The sequence below is a fragment of the Zootoca vivipara genome, chromosome 6 (genome assembly GCF_965207765.1).
Source record: "Zootoca vivipara chromosome 6, rZooViv2.hap1.1, whole genome shotgun sequence".
Taxonomy (NCBI): Eukaryota; Metazoa; Chordata; class Lepidosauria; order Squamata; family Lacertidae; genus Zootoca; species Zootoca vivipara.
The window spans coordinates 5,265,081-5,287,816 of NC_142589.1; the positions used below are offsets into that span (position 1 = coordinate 5,265,081).

Sequence of the window (22,736 nt, forward strand, 5' to 3'; positions counted from 1 at the left end):
CAAATTCAGTTTTGAGAACTGCAAAAGTAAACCAAGCATCTGTGATAATATCTTGCAGGCAGAGAAACTGCCCAATAATCTTACAAAAACCTCTGGAAGAGCATGACATTGTGAATGGATTAATGGAATTTATTTACCAAAAAAATTAAACATATACAACCTTATTCTACATAATTAAAAAACTAATCTTTATTTCATGATAGAATAACCTTTGGATGGTAATATATTTTCCTCAAAAAGCATTTTATTTTAAAAAATCTGATTTAAATAATAAAAATCCGATTTAAATTTAAAAAAATCTGATTTAAATAAAAAATCTGATTTAAATAAAAAAAATCTGATTTTTAAAATATTTTTTTAAAAAAACCATTGATTTTTATTCACCCTGCTCCTGTTCTCACAGGGGCCAACCAGATGCCTGTGAGAAGCCTGCAAGCAGGATTCGAGCACAAGAGCATTCTCTTCCCCTAGAGCAGGCGCGTCTAACTCCCAAGAGACTGCGATCTATTCTCAGAATAAAAAACTGGGGGTTCAGGTCAAAATTGTTGAGCTTTTTTTGGGGGGGAGTCCCATTTTTGGGGAAGGAGAATGTCAAACTTGAGTAAAGGGGTAAGGGGGAAACTCACTCACCAAATTAGTGCTAAGAAAACAAGTTGCCTCACAGCAATAACCGTTCCAGCGAACATATGAAAATGGAGGACACGGCAAACGAAAAGGAGCCCGCCATCAACTGCAATCTACTAGAACCTCCTGGGGATCGAACAATCGCTCCTGAATGACCTGTTGGACACCACTGCCCTCTAGTTTCAAATAACTGGTATTCAGAAGCAATGCTGCCTCAAACTGTGGAGGCGGAAAGCAGCCATTGCGGCCAGTAGCCATCGATAGCCATCGATAGCCATTAAGCACCCAAACAATGCAAGCCTTGGTGATCCTATCCACAGGCAACAGCTGAGATATGCCCTCCAAGACCAGGGCTGCCCTGGCTAAATCTCAGATGCTCCCCCAGCCAACTGAGCTAAAACTTAAGCAGAGTTCTCTTATATACTCCCCATAAGCCCCGCCCAAGTCCATGTGACTACTTATATAGCTCCTCCCAGCCTTGCACTCTGGAGTCTTATGGAACAGCCATCAGAAGCTTTTGCACAAGTGCCCAGGGCTTGAATGAAAAGGCGATGCCATTTCAAGAGGTATCTGATGGGCCATTGTGAGGACCAGGGTGCTGGACTAGATGGGCCACCGGCCTGATCCAGCAGGCTCTTCATATTTTCTTATCGCAGGGGCTCCCTCCTCCTACTTTTTCACCATTTCTACACAAATCCTTCCCTCCCATGGTTTGCTCTAACCATGGTTTTGTTCCGCAAACATGCTTACCCTGGTTTAACGCTAACCAGCTCCCTTTGCAAGTTGGATTAATGACCCTCTACAAACTGTGTTGAAGTTAAAGCAAGTCATGGAAAGGAGAGGGAGAAAGGGCCCGTCCCAGAGCGAGAAGGGTGCATGCAAATGTACAAGACCCCAGCACCAACTCAAATGCTGTGAGGAGAGCAGGACCAGAGGGAGGAAGGCACTAGCCCCTCTTCCTTCCAGCAAGGTTTAAACTGCATTGGTACTCGGATGCATTTGGCTCAGGATGCCGTCGCCAGGTAGGAAATTGATAACATCAACAGAAAATGAGATATAATATAAATGCTGGCACTGGCACTGTGTATTATGTACTCATTTAAAAGTCACAGGACTCCTTTGTATCAGCAATGGAAGGAGTCATTGTACCAGCTTCCCAAAGTGCAAAGATGCCCTCAAGCCATCAGGGAATTGCAACATCAACAACAGATAAGTAAAATTGGAAGGGACCCCCCAAATGCCATCTCATCCAATCCCTGACAATGCAAGAATTCCAGCTAAAGAATCCTTGGTGGCCACTGCTTAAAAACCTCCAAGGAAGGAGAGGCCACTATCTTCTGAGGTCTAGAATGGACAAGGACAGCCAAGTTCCCACTATCCGATGTCTCGGCTGCAAAAAGAAGCCGCTTTCTGAACCGACCGTGCAAAGAAAAAGCTGCCCCCCACACAGGCACAAAAGCACACCTGCCATCTCCAACATGGTGCCTTCAGCACACAGATGCCCCAAACTAGAAATTTTATTCCATCCAACCTGCATGTCAGAAAGCTATTGCTTTCTGCTTAGAAGAACCCCAAAGTAACATTCCACCCCCAAAATATAAATTTATAAAGGTAAAGGTAAATGACCCCTGACCGTTAAGTCCAGTTGCGGACGACTTTGGGGTTGCAGCGCTCATCTTGCTTTACTGGCTACAGCTTCCGGGTCATGCGGCCAGCATGTCTAAGCCGCTTTCTGCCGAACCAGAGCAGCACATGGAAACGCTGTTTACCTTCCCGCCAGAGTGGTACCTATTTATCTACTTGCACTTTGATGTGCTTTCGAACTGCTGGGTTGGCAGGAGCAGCGACCGAACGATAGGAGCTCACCCCATCGCGCGGATTCGAACCGCCAACCTTCCAATCGGCAAGCCGTGGGCTCAGTGGTTTAGACCACAGCGCCACCCACGCCCCTTCATATGCTGACATAAAAACAAGCAATCAATAAAAACTTCGCAGCTAAAAGCAAAGGACAAGCACTGGTCCAGTGTGCATGTCACATAAACCACAGTTTAAGCCAGCGGTTCCCAAGCTTTTGGGGGGGAGGGGACCCCCTTGGTTCCAGGGGCTCATCCCCACTGCCCCCTCCCCTTCCCTCTAAAAAGGTTTATTCAGAATGTCAGTCTGCATGGCATCTGTATTGTTTTAATTTGTGCACATAACCTTGAGTCTGGGGGGAAAGGTGGGAGATATAGATATCTTTTAATGTTTAATAGATTACTGTGGGGTTTTTTCTGTTGGAAGCCGCCCAGAGTGGCTGGGGAAACCCTGCCAGATGGGCGGGGTATAAATAAATTATTATTATTATTATTATTATTATTATTATTATTATTGATACATAAAATCACCAGTGGGTGGGGAAAGAGGAACTGAATAAAGAAGAATCGCAAACCCAGAGATGTCAGGGTGGATTTCTTGACTTAGAGCTGTGTTACACAGAGCTGTGTTTAATATAGGATTGGGAGAGGTGGGTGGGTGGGAGGAGTAAAAAATCGGAAGTGGAGGGGCTTGCTAATTGCCAACCTTTCCATCACCGTGCAAATCACAGCTGTCCCTCTGCAAATCACTGGCTCGAGCAGCTGATCAGGGGACCAAGCTGGCTGCTTTCTGATGTGCTGTGCTCTGGTCCACCCCAGAAGTTTCTATGGCAACCACCTCCTGCTCTCACGCGCCAGAATGAATGAAAATGGCTCCGTTGCTCCTGGCAATTCTTACACAACTGGGTCAATGCACAAACATGAAGCATTATAATCGCACGCACGCACACAAAAACTCTGTGATTGGGGCCATGTGGACTGTCAATATTATCAATCCCAAGAATTTGAATTATGGCGATTTGTTATTAAAATCATGCATGCACACAGTTGTGCTTTCACCAGCAGCCTACGGGGAGAGAAAGAGCAGCCGCAGCTTGGGGAAGCGTGGCTGCTTTGCAAAAGGTTCTGGTTCCATCATCACCTGGAGGGAGGGAATGATGGAGAGAATCTGCAGAGGTTGATGGACCAATGGTCTCGGCACAGCGCTGTTTCTAGATTCCCATGTTACACGAGAAACTACAAACTCAAGCCTGATTCACCACAGCAACCCTCATGAAATTCAAAATTTCGAAGTGAGTTCAGAGCTGAGCAGAGAATCATTACTATGCTAGTAGGCCAGGGGTGGCTAACCTTTGGCCCTCCAGATAATGCAGGACTACATAAGAACTTAAGAAGAGCCTGCTGGATCAGGCCAATGGCCCATCTAGTCCAGCATCCCGTTCTTACTGTGGCCAGCAGAAGCCTTGCTGCCTCTGACCATGAAGGCAGAGCATTGCCACTGTGGCTAATAGCCATCAATAGCCTGCTCCTCCTCCTCCTTGAATTTCTCCAATCCTCTAGTAAAGCCATCCAAGTTGGTGGCCATCGCTGCCTCCTCCTGCGGGGGGAAAGTTCCGTAGTTTTAACTATGCACTGCAGAAACGGCTTCCTTTTATCTCTCCTGAATCTTCCAGCGTTCAGTTTCGTTGGTTGTCCGCAAGTTGCAGTGTTGAGAGAGAGAGGAGGGCTACAACTCCCTTCAGTCCCCTGACTTTTCTGTCTGGGACTGATGTGAGATGGAACCCCAGAAATCTCTAAAGGGCCTCATTCCCTTGCTACGAGAAGCCAAGTTGCAGGGAACCAGGCAGAGGGCCTTCTCGGTAGTGGCACCCACCCTGTGGAATGCCCTCCCACCAGAGGTCAAAGAGAACAACAATTACCAGACCTTTAGAAGGCATCTCAAGGCAGCCCTGTTTAGGGAAGCTTTTAATGTTTGATGGATTTCTGTATTTTAATATTTTGTTGGAAGCCGCCCATAGTGGCTGGGGGAACCCGGCCAGATGGGCAGGGTATAAATAATAAATTATTATTATTATTATTATTATCATCATAATCATCATTCATTTGTCACTCCTGCTGCAGACCAAGACCACCAGCACCTGGAAGAGCTCCTTTCTTGCAGATGGAGGTGAATGCAGCATTAAAGAACTAAAAGCTACACGCAGGTGAAAATAAATGAAATTCTATTGCAGGCAATGAAAGAGAGAGAGAGAGAGAGAGAGAGAGAGAGAGAGAGAGAGAGAGAGAGAGAGAGAAACTGGGGAGAAACACATCATGCTTCCTCCAAGTTAAACCCCAAGTAAGGCAAAGCTAAAACCTACAACCCAAACAGAAAGCCCAAGTTCAGAGCTGGAGAGGTGGATACAGGAGGAACCTCTAAATGGCAGCAAAGCCAAAGAGAGGATGGCAGGACAGCACTCATCACCCTGGCCAGATAATTTATGTATTATTATTATTTTAAAAAATATGATGTCATAAAACCTACATCAATGCAGTTTACAATAATAAAACAAAACTGTACAATATAACCCAATAAAAAAGTTTAAAACAGGCAACAATTAACCACTGTGGAAAAATTTGGTCTTGGATTGCCTGCAAAGGCCTGATTAAATAGGAAGGTTTTCAGCAGGCATTTAGAAGTTGGCAGAAAAGGCACCTGCTCAAGCTCTAGTTGCAGAGTGTTCCACAGGACAGGGAAGGTAACACTGGCTTAATGCTCCCTCTCTTGCTGTGAAAGGAGCCTCACCGACTCTGGGGACAATGAGCAAAGCTCCTGCAGATGATCTCAGTGACTGAGCTGGGATATGAGGGTTCAGGAGATCCCTGAGGCACCCTGGACTCGACTCAAGGTCGTTCAGGGCTTTGCAAATTAATGCAAGGACCATGAACCTGGCTCAACAGAAGATGAGCAGCCCGTGCAGATGCTTCAACATGTTCTCAGCCAGAAGCTCTGATCAGCAACCTGGCCACCACATTCTGCACCACCTGGAGCTTCCAAACAAGATCCAAGGGCAGACCCACTTGGAGCACACTGCAGTAATCCATCCTCGAAGTTATCAACACATGGCCTGCAATGATCAGGCTATCCTTGTCCAGGAAAGGCCATAGTTGCCGAACAAGGAAAAGCTGGTAAAAAGCACTTGCCATGGTGAGGTTGGTGAACAGGGCTGAGCAACCACCTGTAGACCTACTCAGAGCAGCAGGTAACACAAGCCAAGTTCTCCCCAAGGCAGCCCACCTGGGCTGTGCCTCATCGGGGCTCACAGCAAGGATTGTTGCGCAACACAAGAAGCACTCCCTGCTTGTAGAAAATGAACACATCAGGGAACAGGCTAGCCAAGGACCCTGAAAAGCTAGTTCTTCGTGTGCAAGGGATTGCTTTATTTACTTAGCTATGGAGAAACATTTAAGTCACACAAGGCAGCCTCATACTCCACTGCAGTTTCAAGTGCTAGCACTGAACTAGGAAACCGTAACTACCCTAAAACCATTGCCTCTATCCATTTCACAATCACTAAAAAGGAGAGCTTGAAAGCTTGAATGCTTCTGCAGTCTTCAGCAAAATTCCAGGGGAGCTGCATAAACTCAGTACCTCGTAAAGAACAGACTCCTCTTTTCTCCCGCCTGCCATGCTTTTGTCAAACAGGTAAAGGTAAAGGGGCCCCTGACCATCAGGTCCAGTCGTGTCTGACTCTGGGGTTGCGGCGCTCATCTCGCTCTATAGGCCGAGGGAGCCGGCATACAGCTTCCAGGTCATGTGGCCAGCATAACAAAGCCGCTTCTGGCGAACCAGAGCAGCACACGGAAACGCCGTTTACCTTCCTGCCTATTTATCTACTTGCACTTTGATGTGCTTTCGAACTGCTAGGTGGGCAGGAGCTGGGACCGAGCAACGGGAGCTCTCCCCGTCGCAGGGATTCGAACCGCCGACCTTCTGATCAGCAAGCCCTAGGCTCTGTGGTTTAACCCACAGTGCCACCTGGGTCCCTGAAAAACAATGCCTGTGCAAATCATTAGGAACGTGTGATTCAGCACCTCTGTAAGGCTAGCTTGTTGAGGTGCACCTTGCCTCAGCAGCAAAAAGCCCAGCAGGATGAGGATCTTTGGCCTGGCTGGGGGCTTGGCAGGGCCAGGATCGACACTTGCCACTGGTGGGGATATTTATGGGACCATTTACAACAGGGACAGCCAGCCTGGTGCTCTCCAGACGCTGCAAATTACAGCTCCCATCCAGCATGGCCAATGGGGCAGGAGAATGGAAAGTATCATGCTGGCCACCCCGAGTCTAGAAGTGCAGCTTCAAGATGGATTATGCCGCGGCTGCTTTTGTTGCTATACTAAGGAATAATATACTGAAGATTGTCTTCTCCCAGCAGCTTGTTTTTATTCCATTGCAAGCTCTCACACTTCTTTTAACAGCTCAGGGACGTTCTTCGCCACCCTGGATGCCCGAGTCAAGCAGATCTTTTGGAAGGCAGTTTCCATCAGCTCCCTGCTGAGGGACAACTAGGTTTCAGAAGCAAGCAGATTCATTTGCATTTTTAACCAATTAGCCAGTCCATTGGTGAAAAAGACCATCAGGTATATACTGTATATATCTGCTAGGAATCTGTTTGCAGGCAGTCCTAAAAAAAATACTGGAAGAGAATACAAGGATACAGGTTGCTTTGCCCAAAGAAAACAAAGAAAGATAACCTGGTGACTTGCTTATCTCATCAGAGGCACGGGTATAGCGACTCAAAAGCCAATCCTGTAGACCTTTGAAAGCTGTTACTCAATTCTGGACACGTTGGAAGCTCTGATTATGAACTGCCACACACAGGCACATCGCCATCACGTACGTTTGCCTTACGACAGAATGGTTCATTCCTTGTTTATTGGGCTGCCTTATATTATTCCTGGCAAATAGAAGGGGAAGAGATGGAGGCAGTGGGAGATTTTACTTTCTTGGGCTCCTTGATCACTGCAGATGGTGACAGCAGTCACGAAATTAAAAGACGCCTGCTTCTTGGGAGAAAAGCAATGACAAACCTAGACAGCATCTTAAAAAGCAGAGACATCACCTTGCCGACAAAGGTCCGTATAGTTAAAGCTATGGTTTTCCCAGTAGTGATGCATGGAAGTGAGAGCTGGACCATTAAGAAGGCTGATCGCCGGAGAATTGATGCTTTTGAATTATGGTGCTGGAGGAGACTCTTGAGAGTCCCATGGACTGCAAGAAGATCAAACCTATCCATTCTGAAGGAAATCAGCCCTGAGGGCTCACTGGAAGGACAGATCCTGAAGCTGAGGCTCCAATACTTTGGCCACCTCATGAGAAGAGAAGAATCCTTGGAAAAGACCCTGATGTTGGGAAAGATTGAGGGCACTAGGAGAAGGGGACGACAGAAGACAAGATGGTTGGACAGTGTTCTCGAAGCTACGAACATGAGTTTGACCAAACTGCGGGAGGCAGTGCAAGACAGGAGTGCCTGGCGTGCTATGGTCCATGGGGTCACGAAGAGTCGGACACGACTAAACAACTAAACAACAACAATATTATTCCGTGTTTTTAAAATATATTGTTGCTTTTCTGTTTATTTTTATCACTTAGTTTGCCATTGAAAATATTCAATGAAGAGCAGGTGATAAATGCAGCAAAAAATTAATAAATCACCACCGTCTAAAGCAGCCTTCCCCAATAGAGAGGGCGCTTTTCTGGAAAGCTTGCTTCAAACAAGCCAGGACCACAAAAAAATCCAAGTGCTGCATGGATGCCCAGGTTGGCCACACCTGCTTTCTGACTACCACCTGCCCCCTTGTCTAACAAGTGGAGGTGACCGGGGGGGGGGGGGGAGATACAGAGACAGATCACCATTTCCATTTGTGCTGCACCACGCCTGACGCGCATCCTTTCACTGTGTGCAGAAACTCGCGACATTTGTAGCCTATAAGGACAGTGGAAGGAAGACTTGAGCTCCTGGCTTTATTTCCGCACACACAAAATCAGGAACGAAAGCACAAGCCCGTAAAAGGAAATGTGTCCCTTACCAATTCTGACTGCAGAAGCTAAACAGCAAAGTCAGGGGCAGATGCAGACTGCTGCGAAGAGAGGAAAAGGTCAGGGGAAACGGCCAGCTTTCAAGGCCTTTTATCAGCAGCCAATATGTTAATTATATATGTACATAGAACATGTCTAAAGAGCAAGGCGGTTTACAGCAATCTTGCAAACAAGTATGAAGATTTAAAAGCCCACTGAGAGCCTTTCCCTGCATCCTCAGATTAAAAGAAGTCTCCGGACGAGTAACTCCAGAGGGAGATAGTTACTGAAACAGAAGTAACCAGACCCTTATGTATATTCAGAGGGTGGGTGGGTGGGTGGGTGATGGGAATGGGTGATGGGCTGATAGGAGTGGTAAACCTCTTGATGACTGTTAATGACTGCAATTGGTCTTGCAGGAAAAAGCAAGGGCTGAGGTGCTAAAGAAAGCTTGATCATGTATAATGAGATAAGAATCCTATGTCTCTGTTCATGCCAGGTGTCTCCATGGTTTTAAGCTTGGTAATGAGTTGCAATTCAGCAGAGGGAGAGATGTTCATGGAATGGAAGCACTCAGCCAATGGATGGAAACATTTTCTGATGCCCCACAGAGAAGAAGTGCAAGCTCAAGAGATCTTTGGTGCGGGAAACAGCCTTCCAGGCCTTGAAACCAACCATCTCGCATATTCCAAAATCTTAGGATCTGCGGCCTAGACTAATGGCCAATCTGTAGCCACCTGGGCTGGTTCCGCTTTCGGCTGCCTTCTCAGAGTGCATCTTTCAGGAAGAACAGGACAAGCTATTCTAATCTACATGCAAGAAGATAAGCTCCTGCAATTACTGGAATTGCCCTTCTTGGCACTCACACCAGCCTGAGTGCAGGTTCCTTGGAAGGAGGTACTCAGTGGGGCATCTCAAAGCCTAAGCAGGGCTTGGTGGAACCCACACTTTCGCCCCAAACCCTGCTCATAATGCTTCATAAAGCCTGTGGTTTTGAGACAGCAATTTGCACAATCCTTAAGGCGCTGTGCTGGTTTGAACCCTTTTGGCGCGAATGTGAACAGCCACAGAGCACCCCATATATCCCCATATAGGATGGGGCACATAAGTGTCCCATCCTACCCCAAACATCCTGCGCACACCAGCCCATAAACAGAGGCACAAAAGCTCACCGCATGGACACTTCTTTTCGCAAGTTGTCATCCTTATTTCAGTTTAAACCTGGCTAATTTTAGTCGGCCGCAAAGCAGATTAGAATGGCAGAACCCGAGTAAGCCAATCTTAGAGCAAAACAAGATTGTTAAACCCTGAGCAAGCAGCATGCCCAAGACTCTGTTGTCCCTCAAGGCAGGTGGATGCCAAGAGAGGATGGTTACCCCCCCCCAAAGCTGGAACCAGTGAATTGCCTGTGAAGTTGTGGGCCTGAGCCTGTGGGTCATGTGGGGCTGGCTCCTTCACAATCTCTGGCTCTAAGAGATGCCAGGAATTGCAGGAAATGATATTCAAATCCCTTTATGCCTCTGTCCTACACATGTTTACTTGGGCATAAGTTCTAGCAAGCGCAGAGGGGTTTCGTTTCCCAGTTTTGCTGCACATATGCAGTTTATAGAATTACACAGTCTGGCAATTAACAATGTTACTGTGACATCTTCTCATATGGCATTGCTAAGACCAGCTTTGGCACTAGGCAGCTTGTGTAAAGTTAAATGATGACTCAACGTTTGCTGACTTGAGCTCATCATTGCTAATCTTTAAAGGAAAGGGAGAGAGAGAGAATAAAGGGGGGTGGTCAATGCTAGTCCTACTCAGAGTAAGCTCATTTAAGTTAACAAACACAGCTAAATTCAGTGGGTCTGCTCTGAGTATAATTCATTTGGATACAACCCAGAGGTCTGTTTTTTTATTCTTATTAAAAAGCAGTTTTGCAACTGATGGAATTAAAATAACTGCTTTACTGATGCCCTATGATTTAAGTTATAATTCTTTGGCAAAAATTTACTGCTGTTGAGCCTGACTTAACTGGAAGGATCTCTGGTGCAGATCCTCCACCTATTTGGGCTTTAGTAACCTGCAGTATGTGGACAAGTTGCTATGTTTTTTTAAAGAGAGAGAGAGAAGGGGAAAATATTTAGCTTTCAAGCTATAGGCAGCTGATTTTATCCATCTGCAAACTTCGAGTGATGTAGCATCTGACCTCTTGTTAGAAAAAGCTGGCCTTTATAGGGCATAGCTTCCCCCAAAATAACTTAAGACTAACAATGCATAAGCCATGTGGTGGCTTTGCATGTTTTTGAACTACTCTAAATAGTCCCCTCTGGTGCTATTCTGTCCTGAGCTCCCACAGGTTTCAGATTTTCCACCTTCAATGGATCCTTTCTGTATCCACTGATATGCCAAGGAAGTTGGATCAGGCCAACGGACCCGTCCAGGCCAGCATCCTATTCTCACAGTGGCCAATCAGGTGCCTCAATGGGAAACCTAAAAGCAGGATCTAAGCACAAGAGCAACTCTTCCCTCCTGTGGTTTCCAGCAACTGCTGTTCAGAAGCACTGCTGCCTTCTGACTGTGGAGACAGACCATAGCGATCAGGGTTAGTAGTCATCAATATAGCCCTCTCCTCAAGAATTTGTCCAATCCTCTTTTAAAACCATCTTGGGTTGGTTGCCATCACTGCCTCCCATTGGAGAGACTTCTACATCTTAACTCTGCACTGCATGAAGGCTGGAATATAACTTCCAGCTGTCGCTCAGCCTTGGATCAGGCCAGCAGGGAGGAGACTGTAGAGTTGTATCCCAAAAGCAGCACCTCTCAAATCACAAGGCACTGAGCTCGCTCCCCTGAACAGAGGAGAGCCTGGTGCAAACAGATAGGATTGCCCTCAAACCAGCCCTGGTTGAAGTTCGGCTTCTGCTCGCTAAGATTCACAGCCAAGTTTGGAAAATATGAGGCACCTCAGACCTGAAAATGTTTGCAGAACTTTATTGTTAACCAACATTTCACACGGTGGTCACCCTTTCATTCCCAGAGGTGCAAGGCAGGCAGGATTCTTGTTCAACTGCACAGCACCAGGTGAGAAAAAAACCCAGGTAGGGAATGAGCTACCCAAGACCTTCCTGCAAGCTCTGTGGAGCTTTTGAGGTCCTGCACCCCATGAACTGCCATTTCAAGTTTTCCCCCTAATGCAGAATAATAAGCACTTAGTAAAGGTAAAGGTAAAGGGACCCCTGACCATTAGGTCCAGTCGTGACCGACTCTGGGGTTGCAGCGCTCATCTCGCATTATTGGCCGAGGGAGCTGGCGTACAGCTTCCAGGTCATGTGGCCAGCATGACAAAGCCGCTTCTGGCAAACCAGAGCAGCACATGGAAACACCGTTTACCTTCCCGCCGGAGCGGTCCCTATTTATCTACTTGCACTTTGATGTGCTTTCGAACTGCTAGGTGGGCAGGAGCTGGGACCGAGCAACGGGAGCTCACCCCGTTGCAGGGATTCGAACCGCCGACCTTCTGATCAGCAAGCCCTAGACTCTGTGGTTTAACCAACAGCGCCACCTGGGTCCCAATAAGCACTTAGGCAGTGCATTAGGGAGTTCAAAGCATTTAGTACCCAGCAGCTTATAATTCTTACAATAACCCAGCACACACCCTTGCATGGGTTAAGTGGTGCGTGTGTGTGTCTCCCAATCATGGCATTGTTAACTAGATGCTGAATGCCAGTATGGTGCAGTGGTTGGAGTGACAGACTAGGACCTGGGAGACCTGGGTTCAAATCCCCACTGAGCCATGAAGCTCCTTGGGTGACGTTGGGCCAGTCACTGCCTCTCAGCCCAACCTACCTCAGAGGGTTGTTGTGGGGATTAAATGACAAGGGGGAGAACTACATATGTCACCTTGTGTGCCTTGGATGAAAAAGGTGGAATATAAAGGCAATAAATAGTCATGAATAACACCAATGCTTTTCCTACGCCCCTCATTGCTTGCTTGGGATCACACACTTCTTGGCTGCACTGCTGCAGTTGGGTTACTTGCGACATGTGTCCAGTTCTGGGCACCACAGTTCAAGAAGGATACTGACAAGCTGGAACGTGTCCAGAAGAGAGCAACCAAAATGGTCAAAGGCCTGGAAACGATGCCTTATGAGGAACGGCTTAGGGAGCTGGGTATGTTTAGCCTGGGTGATAAGGGGTGATATGATAGCCATGTTCAAATATATAAAAGGATGCCATATAGAGGAGGGAGAAAGGTTGTTTTCTGCTGCTTCAGAGAAGCGGACACGGAGCAATGGATTCAAACTTCAAGAAAGAAGATTCCACCTAAACATTAGAAAGAACTTCCTGACAGTAAGAGCTGTTTGGCAGTGGAATTTGCTACCAAGGAGTGTGGTGGAGTCTCCTTCTTTGGAGGTCTTTAAGCAGAGGCTTGACAGGCATATGTCAAGAATACTTTGATGGTGTTTCCTGCTTGGCAGGCGGTTGGACTGGATGGCCCTTGTGGTCTCTTCCAACTCTATGATTCTATGACATTGCAGGTGGGAGATCCAATAGCTGCACCTGTGTAAGGCCGGCGTTGAGTAAAAAGCATCCCCGCCAGGGGAGGGATCAAGCACAGAGCAAGACACGGGTTTGTATTCAACAATAGTCCTACTCACTGTAAGCAACTCAAAACTACTGAACATAAACTCAGTCATGTCCACTAACTTCAACAGGTCTATTCTGAGTAGGGCTAGCACTGGATACAACCCATTATGTCGAGTCCTACACATGTTTACCCTGAATAAATCACGGCAATCCGTGTGGATTACTCTCAAGCATGCATTCATAGGACTGCAGGGAAGGGAGACTCAGGCTGCAATCACACAATAACTTTTGCAGCACATTCTTTCCCTTAGAATTGTGAGCAGTGCTACCACCCCCAGCAACCCGTAGCAAACTACAGTGCCCAGAATTCCTTGTGGCTATGGGGTGGGCGAGTGCGCGCGCTTTAAATGTATGCAGCCTGAGTGGTAAAAAACACAAGAGGACTGCGCCCCCACCCCTTGCTGGATCTGGCTGAGGCCCACCTAGTCCATCCTCCTGTTTCCCACCTGAGTGCAACAGCGGCAGCCCCCTCCGTTCGAGATCCCCAGTAACTGCATTGTACACTAAAGGCCCCAGGTTCAAATCCCACCAGCACCTCCAGGCAAGCCTCTCAAACCTGGAAGAGCAAGGCCAGTCCTTGGAGTGACACTTTTCAGACCAGACCTTTAGCACTTGGGACTCACTTCTTACACCACAAGTCAAGCTGTAACCCAGTGTGGGGGGGTGTAACCCATTGTTAGAAAACTGAGGTGTACAGCATGGCTTCTTAAACAGGCCCAGGGTTTCCATTTAGGCCTCAGAAAAGTTGTGGGTCAGTCAGGAACATCTCTAATTGGCCCTACAGCTGATCTGTTTTCTTGACGACTGACATAGAAGCCATCTGCACCAGGCCGGATTACAAAATACACTAACAATCTCCCAGTTTGGGGCCATAATTTTCATAGTATGGCGCTGGTGATGTCCCCCCCGCCCCGCCAAAGGCCAACCATTGAAAAGGGGCTCTTCCTAGCAACCTGCTCTAGAGCCTGTGACTGTCCTAAAATGGGACTTTTAGGCCATGGTGCCAGCAGTGAAGGGGGGGAAATGTTCAGTGAGTGGTTTCTGAAACCGTGGAGTTTGAGAATTGGCAGTGTAGATGATAATGTGCTGGAAGTCTGACTGAATATAAAACCAGTAGTGCTTAAGAGTGCTGGACTAGGCCCTGGGACCGTGGGTTCAAATCGCCACTCAGCTATGAAGCTCACTGGGTGACCTTGAGCCAGTCGCTGCCTCTCAACCTGACCTACTTCACAGGGTTGTTGTGGTGATGAGGCAAACAATGCACTCTGCCTTGAGCTTCTTGGAAAAAAGGTGGTGGTACATAAACACTGTATATATATTGTGTTTATATACCACCTTGCCCTCAAAAACCATTTAAACCACCAACAAGTGAGAAATGGGAACTGAAAGCACAGGAAATGTTGAGCAAAACACACAGATGACCACATGCTGCTCAGACATTTAAATTTCCCAATATGTTGCATTGGTTCATGGCATGTGGCATAAAAACTTCATCTCAAAATGGAACAATGTGCATTTGAGCTCTCCATGTTTCTAGCCCTCTTGAACTGTAAACAGAGAAGCTCCTGGGGTGGCAGAAACAAGGGAAAAACTCAGATCACTTTTGCATATAAAGTCATCAAGTTTTCTTGGAGGCCTTGACACAAGTTTGCCGAGAGCAGCTTCCAAGGGGCTTGGCGTTTGACACATTGCACAGCAGCTCCGCCAAACCGAAGGCAACGCCTGTTTGCACGGCCCTCCCCCACCCCCCCCCACCCCGAAGACACCGATCTCGGAAGCTGCTGAACGCACGATGAAGGCTGAACCATCCGTTATCCTACGCACGTTATTTTAAAACTTATTTATAAGCATTCCCGAGGGGAGAAGCGGGAAGGAAGGAAGGACCCCCGGCCCTCCTCGTTACAAAACAACTCATCAGTATTGTCACAATAGGAAACAGGAGCAGCGCCCCTTCCGCGAGGAGGTAGCTCTCCCCTCCCCACGAGACACGCGTCACCGCTGCACCCCCGGAGACATCTCGTGCAACCTCAGTAAGCGCCCTTGTGCGCGGCCGGGATCCTATGCAGAAGCGCGTCCCACCCACTGCCTCCGTGCCCTCGCCCGCCAGCCCGCTCACCTTCCCCTCCGAGTCCTGCTGCTGCCCGTCGGCATCCCGGCCCAGCCTCTGCCGGAGCTCACTCATCTTGCACTCCCGTTGCGGCTCCTCCACCCTCGCCTTCCGCTCCGCTTTGCACCGCGCAGCGAAGCAGCAACAGCAACAGCAGCGAACGCAGCGCGAGCCGCCCAGCGAGATGGCAGGGCCCGGGGATTGAGGCGGGGCCAAGGCGGCCGGGCCAATGGGAGGCTCCCGTTCGCTCTTCTACGCATAGATCTTTCATTTAAAAAAAAAACCTAAAAGGATAGAGGGACGACTCCATTATAGGGAGGTACAACTTCTTGGTTTCTTCAGGCGCTATTTCGTTTCAGCCTTCCACAACGGTTGGCACCCGTCTGCCTCCCAGAGAGGAGTGCACCTTTGGGAATGAAGTCAACGCGTTGGAAAGTTACAGCGCCTGCTGTGGTTGTAGAGACCGATATGGGAGAAACATGTTTGGTTGCAGCTGGGGCAGATGAAGGCATCGGGCTGCGCTGCTATAGATGCTCTCTCCACTCCTCCCAACAGCCATTCCTTCACTGGTCCCTGCTGTGGAGTGGATACATGACCTGTCTATCTCCAGACACTTTGGTCATCTGCAAGGGATTCCCACATGGTAGGGTTGACGGCGCCAGCCTTGGCATCATGTTTGCAGACAGCTCTGTAACGCAGAGTTGGTCTGCAAGCTGGCCTGGTACCTGAAGCCAGCTCCCTGTAGAGTGCAAGGATGCTGGTAATGTGGGCTTGGGAGAGCATATCTATGTGTCAGACATGCGATGCCCAAAACCTTCCTGAAACAGCACACACTGAGGTGTTGCTTCTAGCTCAGTGTTTCCCAGGCATCCCCAAACTTCAGCACTCCAGATGTTTTGGACTACAATTCCCATAATCCCTGACCACTGGTCCTCTTAGCTAGGGATCATGGGAGTTGTAGGCCAAAACATCTGGAGGCACACTGGTTGGGAAACACTGTAATCTAGCTGGTGTCAGTTGCCCAGTGTGCTCAACACACAAGCCTGGTAGACCCATCTTGGTATTGGTCATTCTCCCAGACGTTGCTGGACTACACCTCCCATCATCCCTGATCACTGGCCATGCTGTCTGGGGCTGATGGGAGTTATAGTCCAGAAACATCTGGAGGGCCACAGGTTGTGCACCCCTGGATTGGAGTGTTGGACTGTGACCTGGGAGAAACCAGGGTTGGAATCCTCATGGCCACTGGGTGACCTTGGGCCAGTTACTGTCTCTTAGTCTAGCCTACCTCACAGGGTTGCTGTGAGGATAATATAGGAAGAAGGAGAACTATGTACAGTATGCTCCCCAGAGCTCCTGGGAGGAAAGGTGGGGTATAAATGCAACAAAATAATAACTAACCCTCAGCTGCGCTGTAATCCTGAATGTCTCCCTCGTTTTCTATGGAACGCTGCAGAAAACTCACAAAGCTAACTCGGAAGCTGCCGCGCACCGTGCGACTCTTCCTGTTCTGAATGCATGCTCTTGCTGCCACTTTCCTAAGCCTCCTCTAACCCCGCCCCGCGGATGCCCGGATGTGGGTGCTTCTCCGCTGCCTGCCTACGCTGGGCTGATGCCTTTGCAAAGGCTGCCACCAGCAGTGCATCTTCCTCCTCTCATCTGCCATGACAACTGGCCTCTTCGGCTGCAGCAGCCTCCCCTAACCTAGACTATGTCTGGTCAAGCGTTCTGACAAAGCGATGGTGATTGGTGAAACATGCATCACACGGTAAAGAGCCAGGAGACTGCTAATGATGGGCAATAACTAATCTGGCGGCCGCTAGTAACGTTAAAAGTGGGTTTTTACAGTATGTGTATTGGAGGGATTGGCATCGCTCTCTAAAGAGAGAACAGCTACCGGTAAGAGGGGCCAGGAAGCATGTTTTGCTGAGTAGTATTTGATTTATATATATAAAACCAAAATTAGTTAACCACCTTGCATTCCCACCACATATACAGAAACGAGCCTCACACTCCCCACATTTTCTTCAGCAGTAAGGGGGCATGGACTTCATTGCTTGGTAAAGTCTCTCGGGAGTCTTTCACATCTCCATGCATAAATATATTTTTAATTTATTTCATAATATTTATACACTGTTATTTTTTCTTTAAACCCCTCAAAGTGGCTTCCAATACGTGAATAATACCGCGGCAAGTCAACACGAGAGTAAGCCCCTCTGCCAGCCAGGCTTCCTGCTCCGCAGCACGGACAAGCCTGGGCTAAGTGCGCAGGAAAATTGGAGCTCCCACCAAGTGCCCGCCCCCTTCTCCTCCTCCTCCCTCTAATTGGCTGATTAAGGGAGGACGGACCAACTCCTGTGAAATGCGATTGGCTCCTCCACTTAACGACGTAACCGCTGATCTCCCGCTCAAAAGCACTTGTTCGCGGGAGAACTCTTGGGACGCTTTCGTGGGGGCGTTGCACAGGCGGCGCATGCGCGCCGGAGCTCCTTTCGTGCCCGCCTTCCGTTTGCAGATGCTAGGGATTGGCTTAAGGGCTGAAGAGCGGCTCGCGAGGGGGCGTGAGGGAGGGGAGGTATAAAAGCGGCCGTCCGGAACCCGCCGGCGCCAAAGTGCGTTGCCTTCTTTTGCGCTTGCTGCTTGGTGGGAGGGCGTGCGCTTCTTTGCCTCTCTGTCTCCTTCCGCCGGCGAGATGTTCGAGGCGCGGCTCATCCAGGGCTCCGTCCTGAAGAAGGTCCTGGAGGCCCTCAAGGACCTCATCACCGAGGCCTGCTGGGACCTCGGCTCGGGCGGCATCAGCCTGCAGAGCATGGACTCCTCGCACGTCTCCCTGGTGCAGCTCACGCTCCGCTCCGAGGGCTTCGACACCTACCGCTGCGACCGGAACATCGCCATGGGAGTCAACCTCACCAGGTGAAGCGGGGCGGCCGAGCCCGGCCAGGGAAGAGAAGCGCCGCGCCTGTCTGACGGCCGGTCCTCTCTCCCTCCCTCCCTTAGGAGGAGGAGGAGGGCGGCGAAAAAGGCGGGAGTTTCCCTCACACAGGGGCACTGTTAGGGAGGATTAGGCCGCTGTTGTTCCGCCGCGCGCGCGAAGAGCGCCAAATCCTTTCAGGCGGTGGCGGCGCCGGTCGGGTGACGTGTGATAGAAGCGTCCCGCCATTCTTGACATTGGCGGGAAAAGCGCGCGGGAAGGGGAGGGTTCTGCTTCTGTTAAAAAAAGGGGGTGAGCCCTTTAGCGCGCGCCGGAATCGCGGAGCGGATTGGCTGGTTCCGTTCTCACGGGCCTTTTTGCTTTTCCCTGATTGGTCGATGCGGCCTGTCGTGGGTGTGGCTTGTTTTCTTTAGTTTTAATACAGGCGGGCGTATCCTGCTACTCCTTGAAAAGGGATTTGGCGGGAACTCGTGGTGGAAAGGAGAGGATCCTTTAATGGTCGCGAATGAGGCCACCTTTTCCAGAAGTAGGCAGGCCTCTTCATTGCCAGCAATGAGGCTCGTGGCCCCTTAAAATTTGACTGGCACGTTTGCACATACTTTTTTTCTCCTGCCCCTGTGTAGCAAGCACCCCCCCTCCCGCCCATGGCAGTACCTAAGCGGGCAAATATTCAAGTAGGTTTGCATCTGCCTTGTTGGTGTTCCCTGTTTTGCAATATGGATGAAACAACAATGCAGCACAAAAGGCGTTTACTATTGATTCCAGTACAGTGGTACCTCGGGATAAGAACTTACAGTAATTCGTTCTGGAGGTCCGTTCTTAACCTGAAACGGTTCTTAACCTGAGGTACTATTTCTGGGTTAGCGGAGTATGTAACCTGAAGCGACTGTAACCCAAGGTACCACTGTAGCAATGTATGCATATGCATGCTCTCTTGACTGGGATATCCTTGCCTGATTGAGTTTGGATATTCATACAAATCTAAAAACAACCATCTCATAGTGGTATGATGCTACTTGCTGGTGTTTTGGTGTGAGCAGTCATTCCCTTCATTCCCCTTCGTAAGATCTTCATATGCTTCCAGTGGCAATGCTTTCTTAAAATGATAAGAATATGTTTCTTTCTTTCCTAGTATGTCCAAAATACTGAAGTGCGCAGGTAATGATGATATCATCACCCTGAGAGCAGAAGACAGTGCAGACACACTGGTTTTGGTGTTTGAGACACCAAGTAAGTAACTGAAACTTCACGGATACAAAATAGCTAAGTTTTGATCTGGAGGTTATATTTATTTAGGGCACTTGCCCAAATCAGACTGCTCTTAAGTTCACTTATTTCTCAAGCTAATGGGAAATTGTGATGTTTCTCTGTGCTTCTGAACACTTGCAGAGAATGCCTCTGTCAGTTTGCAACCATGCAGAGGGAGAGAGATGAGAGACATTAACAAAGTTGACTTACAGAATTGCTTCCTTTCTTCCTGAGACAATGTAATAAGCTGCTAAGTGCCCCACAAAAAAATGAAGCAGGCTCTTCACAGCCATCCCTGTCCCAGTGTCCATGCATGCAGAATGATCCCACATAAACCTGTGCAAGTGTCTGCTGCAAATGTTTTGTTTTAAACTTCTAATTCTGGAGCTGGCCAAGAAGATGTAACTTCAGCTTCCCAGAAGTTCGTTATCTGTAACAAGGATGGCTACTTGATGATTATCTGAGCAGATCAGTTGTCAGTGCCATAAAATTATTGCGCTCTTCAACTACCTAAGCTAGTTTAGAATCACAGATGAAGTGATCATAATTTATTGAAACAGTAGATTCCTGGTGCACGTGCAAAACTTGTTAGAATTGTCACCACTGAAAAACTAGAAGCACCAGAAACAAAATAGACATGAATTCTGCTAGTAACACTGTAGAAGAAGCATGTGGTCTTGTCATTGGGTTTTACAGTGGTACCTCGTAAGATGAATTTAATTCATTCCGCGGGTCAATTAGTTTTACGAAAAATTCGTCTTGCGGGGCACAGTTTCTCATAGGAATGCATTGAAACTTAATTAATGCGTTCCTATGGGCTCCGGGGGACTGGCGGCAGCGGCACTCGGTCGCTTGGCTCAGGGAAGGCAGGCAGGCGGCAACAGCCCGGCAAGGCTCCCCATGCTGGGCTCTGTGCGAGGCGGGGGGGGGGGGGAGAAGCAGAGGAACGGACTCGGGCCAACCGGCAGAGACCAGCAGAACACAAAGGGGAATCAGCTGTAGCGTGGAAGAAGGCAAAGGAAGATCAGCTGTCAGCTTTTCTTCCTTTGCCTTCTTTCCACGCTACAGCTGGTTCCCCTTTTGTTGCTGCTCGCTGCTGCTTCGTCTTTCTATGGCCGCGCTTCGCAAGACGAAGCGGCGGCCATAGAAAACCTAGTCTTGCGAGTCTCCTCGCGCAACGCAAAACTTTCGTCTTGCGAGTTTTTCGTTGCGCAAGGCATTCGTCTTGCGAGGTACCACTGTACATCATAATGTCTCTCCTTGGAAAGAAGATTTAAATATTATGGGAAAGGTTGGCCAGTAATCACTTCCTGCAAAACTATTTTTGGCTGAGGAGATCTCTTAAGTTATGTGTCATGATTATATACTTGACTAATACTCCCATTTTTCCCTTAGATCAGGAGAAGGTGTCTGACTATGAAATGAAATTAATGGACTTGGATGTAGAACAGCTTGGAATTCCAGTAAGTGCACTTTTGCTTCAAATTTATTGTAATTAACTGAGCTTTAAATATAAGCTTGTTCTGCAAAAATGGTTAACAAAATTATTCCAAAATTATTCAAGGAGGATTGAAGCAAGGGATTCCTTTTTCCATAGGAAGACACATTTTTATTGCTCATCTGATCTTAATGAACAATAGAACTATTTATTTATGTTCTGCTTTTGTGAATATTTTGGTTTGAATTGCTCCTGCAGACATTGTGAAAATGCTGCTCAAAGTAAGGCTCTGTGTTGCTCTTTCAGGAACAGGAGTACAGCTGTGTGGTGAAAATGCCTTCTGGTGAATTTGCTCGCATCTGCAGAGATCTTAGCCACATTGGAGATGCTGTTGTAATCTCTTGCGCAAAAGATGGTGTTAAATTTTCTGCTACTGGAGAGCTCGGAAGTGGAAATATAAAACTCTCACAAACCAGTGATGTGGATAAAGAGGAAGAATCTGTAAGTTGGTGAAGTTTTAACTGCAGGTTGTAGAGTAAATGTTAATTGTCCTTTACAATCTCTTTTCTCCCCTCCATAAACCTGACTTGCAGAACAGTTTGCCTACCTTGCTTGTGATAAACCTGTTTCTAATGCAGTTGTTAAGTTTGTTGGACTTTTAAAACAGTGTGCTATTGAATATTTTATTCAAATTTAATTTGTTGTAGGTTACAATAGAGATGAATGAGGCAGTCCAGCTGACTTTTGCTTTGAGGTACTTGAACTTCTTCACCAAAGCCACACCATTGTCTTCTACCGTTACCCTCAGTATGTCTGCAGGTGTCCCACTAGGTAAGTTTCATTAGGAAGCTATCTCTGCAAATAATTTGGTTTTAACTTTGGTTTCAATTTAAATCCAACTTAACTTTTGTTTGTTGGTCTCCTGCAGTTGTTGAATATAAGATAGCAGACATGGGACACTTGAAATATTATTTGGCTCCGAAGATTGAAGATCAAGAAGAATCTTAAGAATTTGGTGGAAATAATCAGGGTTTTGTGAAAGAAGAACCTCTGCTGGAAGCCTGTTCACCATTCTGTCTTGGTGCATGGAATTATCATATATGCACTTGGGTCCAATTGTAGATATCTGTGTAAATACTTTTTTCACTTGTTTTGCAAATCCCTCCCTCTCCCTCCCCATATCTTTTATACCTTGTTTTTATAGCTAACCCTTTACTCCAGAAAGTACAGTATTTAAAAAGACAAGGAGGTTCTATGGCAATCTCTTCACAGTGAGGCTGCTCTTCGATTTCTAAAAGTAATAATGATTGGAAAAATTGGATTTTAATTATTTGTCTTGAAGGAGGAGTCCTTGGAGCTGAAAACTTGTCAATAAAGAATATTCAGTTTGTTAACTTGCGTCTGCGTGGCTTTGAACGGAGAGAGGAAGGGAGTTTAAGGAGGCTTAAAGCTGTGCCTCGTTCCAAGTTTTGGTGGAGTGGATCAGGTGTGTGAGTTACCCAAGATCTGGTCCTTTGAAGCAGTGCCATTTTAATATGTTACATGTCCAGAGGTGCTGTGCTGTACATGCCATGGCATTATGGGAAATGTGTGATGGTAGGTAGCTACTCAATACTGAGCAGCTTCTGCCAGTGCAGGCAGTGATGACAGCCCATTCCTATCTAGCAGGTGAAGTCTTACCTGCATACTTAGAAGTTTTGGGGGTCAGTGTATGAATGTTGGATGCCTGGGGTTTTTTGTTTTGTTTTAATGGTTTAATGTTTGAAGGCCAAGTTGTCCCCATTTCCAAGCTTAGAAAGCAAGTCAATTCAGCGATCAGTCAGCCACAGTGATGAAACGTC

At 47.7% G+C, this 22,736-nt stretch overlaps 2 protein-coding genes across 2 annotated transcripts in view; one reads left to right on the forward strand and one right to left on the reverse strand.

The window, feature by feature from the left end:
* Positions 1–15,474, reverse strand: part of CDS2 (CDP-diacylglycerol synthase 2) — a 41,109-nt gene extending 25,635 nt beyond the window's left edge. Inside the window, exon 1 of the mRNA XM_035119052.3 lies at positions 15,287–15,474. Within this exon, the coding sequence (XP_034974943.2) occupies positions 15,287–15,352 (66 nt within the window). The 5' untranslated portion in view covers positions 15,353–15,474. The remainder of the gene's footprint in view (positions 1–15,286) is intronic.
* Positions 15,475–17,898: 2,424 nt separating this feature from the next.
* PCNA (proliferating cell nuclear antigen) lies at positions 17,899–22,289 on the forward strand. Its single transcript, XM_035120956.3, has 6 exons — positions 17,899–18,190; positions 19,342–19,439; positions 20,853–20,920; positions 21,202–21,396; positions 21,603–21,726; positions 21,824–22,289. The coding sequence occupies exons 1-6, from the start codon at positions 17,970–17,972 to the stop codon at positions 21,901–21,903; spliced, it is 786 nt and encodes a 261-aa protein (XP_034976847.1). The 5' UTR covers positions 17,899–17,969; the 3' UTR covers positions 21,904–22,289.
* Positions 22,290–22,736: the final 447 nt, after the last annotated feature.